The sequence below is a fragment of the Pipra filicauda genome, unplaced genomic scaffold (assembly GCF_003945595.2).
Source record: "Pipra filicauda isolate LSUMZ 115617 unplaced genomic scaffold, ASM394559v2 scaffold33_size4404698_pilon, whole genome shotgun sequence".
NCBI lineage: Eukaryota > Metazoa > Chordata > Aves > Passeriformes > Pipridae > Pipra > Pipra filicauda.
In genome coordinates, this window is record NW_024104465.1 from 871196 (window position 1) to 879863 (window position 8668).

General features: G+C 51.7%; 1 protein-coding gene across 2 annotated transcripts; it reads left to right on the plus strand.

The window, feature by feature from the left end:
* Positions 1-2352: 2352 nt before the first annotated feature.
* Positions 2353-5389, plus strand: LOC113984333 (dynein light chain 1, cytoplasmic-like). Of its 2 annotated transcripts, none has more exons than XM_027714301.2 (3): positions 2353-2450; positions 2903-3043; positions 4792-5389. In XM_027714301.2, the coding sequence occupies exons 2-3, from the start codon at positions 2912-2914 to the stop codon at positions 4927-4929; spliced, it is 270 nt and encodes an 89-aa protein (XP_027570102.1). In that variant the 5' UTR covers positions 2353-2450; positions 2903-2911; the 3' UTR covers positions 4930-5389. The 2 variants fall into 2 exon arrangements, with proteins under 2 accessions (XP_027570102.1, XP_027570101.1); XM_027714300.2 differs by having other exon boundaries at positions 2371-2450; positions 2906-3043.
* The last annotated feature ends 3279 nt before the right edge of the window (positions 5390-8668 follow it).

Here is an 8668-nt window from a genome sequence, read left to right on the forward strand (position 1 = left end):
CTTCCGCCGCCCCCGGGGCGGGACCGGCGCCGCGGCATCCCGGCATTCCGGGAGCCGGGAAGCGCCGCGCCCCGCTCTTCCGACCGGCACGAGGGTTGTGCCGGGCGCCGTCACTGAACCTCCTCGCTCCGTGCCACCGGGTGGTTCGCTGGGAGGGCAAATGTGATGAGGGAAAAAGAAAAAAAAAAAAAAAACAACAAAACAACAAACAAATGAAAACTGAGCAAAGTTGCGGCTGGAGAAGGGAAGGTTGCTGGAGTACTCAGAGCACCTTCCAGTAGGGGAAGGGGCCTCCAGGGAAGCCGGAGAGGGACTCGCGGTCAGGAACTGGCAGTGGGAGGACAAGGGGGAATGGGTACAAACTGAAAGGGGGGGAATTTAGGTTAGATGTTGGTCATTCTTTACTGTGAGGGTGGGGAAACACCGGAACAGGTTGCCCAGAGAAGTTGTGGCTGCCCCATCCCTGGCAGTGTTCAAAGCCAGGCCTTGAGCAACCGGGTCCAGTGAGAGGTGTCCCTGCCCATGGCAGGGGGAGGTGGGACTAGGTGATCTTTAAGGTCCATTCCAACAACATTCTGTGAACCCCCAAACCCACCACAGCCCTCACGGCTTACTTGAATCATTTTGCAAATAGTTTCCTTTAACTTTTCTCTCTTTATTTTTTCTTCAGATTTTTTATTTTTCAGTTTCCTAGGTTAAAGTCAAGCCTCATGGGGAGCAGGAGGAAGGGTTTGTGGGTTCTGATAAGCAGCAGGGAGGAGTGAAAGGTGCCTCTATTCCTGTCAGGAGCATTAGGACACATTAGGGACCTTTTCTGCCTTTTTTTTTTTCTTTTTCCAAGGCCTGCCTTGCTTATCACTTTATTTGAATCATCCAGGAATGCTGCCAGCTTTGTAGATACAAAGAAGTTACCTAACCCATTCTCAGGAGAGATGACATCACATGGTTAAAGCCAGCCCAGAGACTGCATTCCCTGGGCATGAGCTGGGCTCCCTTGCCAGGACCTCCCTGCCACGTTGGGACTTTTAGCTTTGTCATCAGACTCCACCATGATTTTATATCTTTGTCATATCATAATTTTTAACTTTACACTCTTTGTGGCAGGATGCCCTCCAAAGCATCATGTCTGTTTTTTGGGGTTGGTTTTGCTGGGTGTTTTTCTCAGCTATATGGAGAGGTGATCTTTGCCTACCAGAGCCATGGCTGGGACAGCCCCTCTCACGCTGCAGTCACAGCTGCTGCTGTCCAGCCACGTTCGCAGAACCACAGAATGGGTCAGGCTGGAAGGGACCACAGTGGGTCATCTGGTCCAACCTCCCTGCTCAAGCAGGGTGATCCCAGAGCACATGGCACATGGATTGTGCCCAGACGGTCCTAGAATATCTCCACTGAGGGAGACTCCACACTCTCTCTGGGCAACCTGTTCCAGTGCTCAGTCACTGTACAGTAAAAAAGTTCTTCATGTTCAGGTGGAACTTCCTGGGCATCAGTTCCTGCCCATTTCCTCTTGTCCTTTATCAGGGCACCACTGAGCAGAGCCTGATCCATCCTCTTGGCACCCTCCGTTAGATATTTACACACATTAATGAGGTGCCCTCTTGGTTGTCTCAAGGTTCAACAGGTGCAGCTCTCTCAGCCCTTCCTCATAAGAGTCCCTCCAGTCCCTCAGTCATCCTTGTTGCCATCCACTGGACCTGCTCCAGGAGCCCCGTGTCTCTCTTGTCCCAAGGAGCCCAGAATTGGACACAGCACTCCAGATGTGCCTCACCAGGGCTGAGCAGAGGGGCATGATCCCCTCCCTGACCTGCTGGCAACGCTCTTCCCAATGCATCCCAGGATTCTGTTGGTCTTCTTGGCCCCCAGGGTACACTGCTGGCTCAGGGACAGCCTGCTGTCCATCAGGACCCCCAGGTCCATCTCTGTAGCCGGTCGGCCCCCAACCTGTACCGGTGCTCGGGGTTATTCCCTCCCCTCCTTCCTTCAGGCAGCTCGGCCGCGAAGAAAGAAACAAGGCGATGGGGAAGGGCTGCGCACGGCCTGAGAACCACCAGCCCTGGCCTGCCCTGGGCTATGCTTTCCCGGTGGGGCTCCAGGGCGGCCCGAAGGCCGGGCCTAACCCAAAGCCAGGCCCTCCGCGCAGCGCCGCGACCGCCCGTCGCCATGGGAACCAGGCGCGGCCGCAAGGCATGCCGGGCTGAAAGAAATTGCTGCGGCAAAACCCTGCGAAACTGCCGTACTGCGACCAATGAGCGCTCGGGGTGCTGGCGGAGGTGACCAATGGCTGGCGGCCCGATCGGAGGGGGCGGGGCTGGGGGCGCTCTGAGGCGCGGGCGGCGCGCGCGGGTCGGTTAAACAGCGGCGGCGGCGGAGCCGAGTGCGTGTGTCGCTGCTCACCGCGCCGGGCCCGCTCCCGCCCCGCCCCGCTCCAGCCCCGCGGCGCACACCCGACGGTGAGCGGAGCGGCGTGAGGGTCTCGAGCGCTGGGGAGGGGCCGCTCCCGGGAGGGACTGGGTCCGGCTCGGGCACCGAGTCTGGGAAGTCTTGGGGCTGAGCACCCCAGCGGCTCCCCCGTGCTCAGGCCCTTCCCCAGACCCCGCTTTTCCCGCATCCCCGGCACTGCCCGTGGGACCCTTCCTTGGCATCGGGGCCGGGCTTGAGTCGCCTCGATCGGCGGGGAAGGGCCAGGAGGGCGGCGAGGCTTGTGTGGGTCCGGCTGGAGAGCGGGTGCTGAACGGGACCCGGCATTTCAGCCGCCGCTGCTCGGGCTGTGCCCGGGGCTGTGCCCGTGCCCGACACACCCGGCAAAGCGCTGCCCGGCCCCGGGAGCTCGCTGGGAGTGACGGTACAGGTGACTCTGGCAGGTGCTCCTGCAATTTTGAATTCTCTCCTTCTTCTCCCAAAGCAGGCAATCATGAGCGATCGGAAGGCAGTGATCAAAAATGCGGACATGTCAGAAGAGATGCAGCAAGATGCTGTGGAATGTGCTACTCAGGCCTTGGAGAAATACAACATCGAGAAGGACATCGCTGCTCACATAAAGAAGGTAAATGTTTGCGTGTAACGTGCTCATGAAATCTCTATGCACATGAAAAATCAATCAGGGAGAATGTTGCTGGGCAAGTCACTCTAGAGAAACAAGTTCTAGATAATCAAGTTGAACTTTTTCTGTAGGTTGGTGTCCATATGTTCCTTCCCCCCACCCCTGTACATGGACCTTTCTAGGTCCTGCTTTTCTCTTGTAGTATTTTCTACTTAGGCCTTTTCTGCCACTGTGCCATTGTCCACGTGAGCAGAGTGGCAGCTGACTGTCCCTGTGACTGATGAGCTGGTACAAAACACAGGGGCTCTATTGAGCTCTCCTACAGTTTTCCTGAGAGGAAGCCAGTTTTCCTTGGTTTCAGTTGTATTGAACTTAATCTTAAGGATCTGTTTACAGTTCTTGCCAGCTAGGTCAAAAATTGCAGGGGAAAGTAGTTTTCTGCAAATCTACTGTAATCTCACCTCTCATATTTTAGTGATATAAGGAAAAAAGAAAACCACCAAAAAAATCCTCATGGTGTGGATTATCTGTTGTTTGCAACATCTGTGTTGTCCTTTATGTAGGATTAACAATACAGGAGAAAGATCTAGTTCAGATTATATATCCTGCTTCGTCAGCTCGGGGGAATGGAGAAATCAAAGTGCGTCAGTAGAAGTTAAACTGATCTGAGTGGAAGAATTGTTGAAATGTTAAGATCTATTGGACTGAAACTCTCTGGAGTGAACTGCTTGGCATTGGAAGCTAAATTTGCTCAAGTCTTAGTCTGCAAGCTGTGAGTTTTCACACAGATATGTTGAACTTTTACCGAACGCTGGAAGAAGGCCTCAAGAGCTTGGTCAGGCTGGAAGATAAGGAAGTTATAACTGTCAGCAGAAAACACAACGTTGGAGATAGGAAACAGGCTGCCCAGAGACAGTGAAAAGAATCCAGACCCTAATATTATTGGTCCAAACTGTTTTGTGGAAGGTGGGAAGCTGAGATTGGGAGTGTGTAATTGCCCAGGGACTTCTTTGTTTGGGGTCCCTCTATGAAGGCACCCAGCTTGAGCTTTTCTATTGCTGCACCTTACTGGACTTAAAGCCTGAGGCTCTGCTCCAGTACAGGAGGGGTGGAGATACTTCGAAAATACAGGATACCTGGGGTGGAGGAGCTTAACATAAAAACCAACTCAACTAAGCAGCATGATTACTTCCACTAGAAAAATACTCATTTGCTATGACCACAATACAAAAGGCTTTTTTTTCTCCAGATGCAGGAACTATCTATGAAAGTAGAAAAGAGAGAGTTTAATACTTTTCAGGTATTTTTTTGTAGCAATTACTGAGAATTCATACAGTATTTGTTTGAAATGTGTGTAAAGCATGACTTCTTAGACTTGTTGATCATACTGGTGTTACAGAGCATGTGGCAGAGAACTTTCCCTTTAGCACAATGAAGTCTAAATTATGGCTTTGTCTCTGTGGGTACAAAATTAGCAGTGAAGCTTTTACTCGAGGGCTGTAGATTCAGATCGTGGTATGAATTATGGGGAGAGAAAGACTAGTTTCTCTGAACAAAAGTGATGTTTTAAACTTACACAAAAACTCCACAGCTCTTCTTATCTGAGCAGTAGTACCTGAGTAAGCAGCAGGTGAACAATAAGATGTAAATAAGATAATCCCAGTACTTAAGAGCAGCTATTCTTCCTTGCCGCGCTCAGAAAGTGAATACCTATCAGAAGAGTTCTTAATTTCTAGCGATCTTTTTTGCAGGAGTTTGACAAGAAATACAATCCCACTTGGCACTGCATCGTGGGAAGGAACTTTGGCAGCTACGTGACTCATGAGACCAAGCACTTCATCTACTTCTACCTCGGCCAAGTCGCTATTCTTCTTTTCAAGTCTGGTTAGAACCACGGACTGTTACTGAAACTTGCATCCAGTTACAGGACTCTGACTAGTTACTGCAGCCTTCCTGAGGACACAGGCCTTGATCTTCAAGGGCAATGGCAGGGATTGTTATAGCAGATGATGTTACATTGTGGATATAAAAAGGAAAAGTACCAAAAAGTCTTCCTTGTATTTATTTTTTTTAGAAGGCTCCTCCTTTGCTAGTAGAGCTGTTGGAGCAGTTTTTCTTTTGAGAGTTCTATAGCCATCTACTGTATTTCCCCATTACTGCTAGTGCTATGCAAGTACTGACAGTGTTTAGTTCTTTATGTTCCAAGCCTCTCTTATTCTTATTTTACTTTTTAAAAATAATTTTTCCTCTCTTGTTTTGCTGGATGTGCTGCCCCAAAGCCTGAACTGTTTCTTTTCCTGCTGTCTTTGGAGAAGCGCTTTGGATAATAAAAGACAAGATCTCCAGCCAGGTCACTGTTTCTGGCCCATTTGTGCTGTCGTCGTGGCGGTGGGTGACTGGGGCCGGGTGAGGAGCGGGATCTGGGCTCGGTGTGTGGGGCAGCGGTGTCCCGGGTCCCGCCGCTCCCGAGGACTACGAGTCCCGTGGTGCCCGCGGGACCGGCTCCATCCGCGTCCGGCCACTGCTGCGAGCGACTCGTCGCCATTACCGGGCACAGGCTGTGATCCCGGGCACGGAGCGGAGCTGCCCCCGGCAGCAGCTGCCGGAGCCCCAGGGCGGTAAGAACCGGGTGGGGGCGGCGGGGCTTGGAAGGGCTCGGGCGGGGCTTGTGTCAGTCCCGGCTGGAGAGCGGGGGCTCGACGGGACCCGGCATTTCAGCCGCCGCTCCTCGGGCTGTGATTCTGGGAGCTGCTCCTGTAACTTGAATCCTCTGCTACTCGATACAGCCATCCATGGGCAATCAGGCAACTGTGGATATAGACATGTCCAAGGAGCAGCAACGTGCTGGGCAATGTGTCATTTTGGCCGCAGAGAAATAGAATATTGAAATAGAAATCACAGCACTTATAAAGAGAATGAATGTTTGGTTGTAATTATCCTTTTGTGAATACTATCCACAATAGAAGTCAAGCAGGGTGGGTGCTGTGACACTATAAAAGCTAAATTCCGTGGTCACAAGATACTTTGGACTTTTCCTGTGGGCTGATGTTACCTCTCAAAGAAATCTCTTCCCAAATCCAGAATATCTGAATACTGAGCTAAATGCATGCGTAAGGCAATAACCCAAAGCTGCACAGAGGGTCGCTGTGGTTGGGACTGGACTCTGTCAGGGGCAAGTGGGAGCTACAACAGCCCTTGGCCTGGGTTGAAGGCAGTCTGTTTGTCCTATGGCCAACTCACGGTGACTTGCTGCAGGCAAGGACTGTATGGGAAGATGTGTGGAGCCTGGAAGGTAAGCTCAGTGTCCTCTGTGTGTTTCCAGTAACCACAGTCCCAGCTGACAGCAGGTCTCTTATTGAGACGCTACTCAAAGACTCCTCCCCGGGTGGGATCAAAGCTTTTAGTCGGGCTGGAAGTAAGGGAGGGCGCCCAGTTGGGCTGTGCTTCTACAGCAAATCGCTCAGCCGAGGGGCCCCAGGAGCGCTTTACCCGAGTCCCGTTCCTGTTCATTGCAGCGTCCTCAGTATTACAGCTGTTTTAGGCGGCGCTCAGGCCGCAGCCGGTGTTCCTGGGGGTGTCCCCGGTGTCCCTGGGGGTGTCTCCGGTTACCGCGGCCGCTCGGCCGACGGCGTCCCCGTCGCCATGGCAACGGGAGGGCGGCACGTCGTACTCGGGAAACGCCCCCCCCACCAGCCGCTTCTGGCCAATGAGCGTCCGAGGTGCTGGTGACGGTGACCAATGGCTGTCGGGTGGCGCGGAGGGGGCGGGGCCGAGGCGTGAGGGGCGCTTTGGGCCCTCTCCCGGCTCTGCTTTTTCCGCATCCCTGGCTCTGCCGGCGGGTCCATTCCTTGGCAGCGGAGCCGGGCTTGGGTCGCCTCCGTCGGCGGGGAAAGGCTGTCGGGGCCGGGCGATGGAGAAGCTGCGCTGAGCTGGGGAAGGGCTGGAGAGTGGCGGGCCTTGTGTGGGTCCGGCGGGAGGGCGGGTGCTGAACGGGACCCGGCATTTCAGCCGCCTCTGCTCGGGTTGTGCCCAGGGTTGTGCCCGTGCCCGACACACCCGGCAAAGCGTTGCCGGGTCCCGGGAGCTCGCTGAGAATGACGGTTTAGTTGACTCTGACAGGTGCTCCTGCAGCTTGGAATGCTTTTTTGTTTATTACAGGGAGCCATGTGTGATCAGACGGCTGTGATAAAGGATACCGATGCATCAGAAAAGATGCAGCAAGATGTTGTGGAGTGTGCCACTTGGTCTCTGGAGGAATGCAGTGCTGAGCATAACACTGTAGCTCATTTAAAGAGGATGAGTGTTTGTTCATAATGTTTTCCTATTGAACATTGTTTTGGACTTTAAAAAAATGAAGCAAAAATGTTGGTATGTAAGTAGTTCAAAAGGGACGAGTTCTGTGGACTCTATTTAATCCTTTACTCTTTGCTCCAGAAAGAGCACTTGTATAGTAAAGGTAAGTTCTTAGTGGTCTCTCTTGCAGGATTTTGACAGGAAATATATTTAATGCATTCCTACCTGGCAGTGCACTGTGGGAAGGAATTCTGCAACTGTGTGACTCAAGACCAGTCCCTTCATCCCCTTCTGCCTGTGTTCTTTTCTCCTCAAGGGTGCTCAGAACCATGGACTGTTTCTCAGACTCTATTCCTGTGACTCAATTGTGTGCTAATGGCACAAAGCCTGGTGCCTTCAGCCTCCCTGAGGAAGCAGACCTTGGCCTCCAAGGGCAGTGTCAGAGATTTCATTAGCATAGTTGTTTTTACTGGGGGGTGGGAGGGGCAACTTCCTTGTATTTATTTTCTTCCCACAGCCAGCTTATTTGCAAATAAAACTTGTGTTTTGCCTTGAAAAGCTTTTTTTCTCTCAAATCCAGAAGATCTAAACACTGCGGTAACCATACTCATAATCTGGTCGGTAATTCTAAGAGTAATAGACCTAAACAGGGAACAAACAGGAGTTTAAATAAGGCCTTTTTTGAGGCTTTTCATAAAGTAATTTTTATAGAGGATTTATTGAAATGTGTAAAACACAAGTTCTCGGATTTGTTGATCTGGTGTTACAGGGCATGGGGCAGAGAATTTTTCCTTTAGCAGGTGCAGCAAATGAGCAACAAAATTCAAATTATGGCTTTATCTCTGTAGGTACAAAACTAGCGTTGAAGCTTTTACTTGAGGGCTGTAGATTCAGATCATGGTATGAATTATGGGGGGAGAGGTGCCCTTATGTGCTCCACCCCTGCTGTTTTTGAAGAAACTGGGAACTGCACTCCCATTGAACTTGAAGCTCTCATCCCTAAAATAATGGGAGGGGATCAGGAGCTGCATTCAAGATCTATATTATTTTAGAGTTTTTAAAAAAAATGCCTTTAGGATCTCTGTTGCCTCGTGGGGTCTTTTCCCCGTTTTGCTTTGAAGGACAAGTTAAAAACTATCGCTTCAATTAGGCACGACGGTTTTTGGGTTTTGTAGTTTTTCTTTACTTTTACTGTTATTTGCTGCAGGTCGGCGGCAATGATTCGATATCAGACGATGTTACGCCCTCTCAAGGGTTCCCGGAGGAGGGGCGGGCAGGGCTCGGTGTGCGCGGCTCCCGGCGCCCCGCGCGGCCGAGGACTACGAGTCCCGTCAT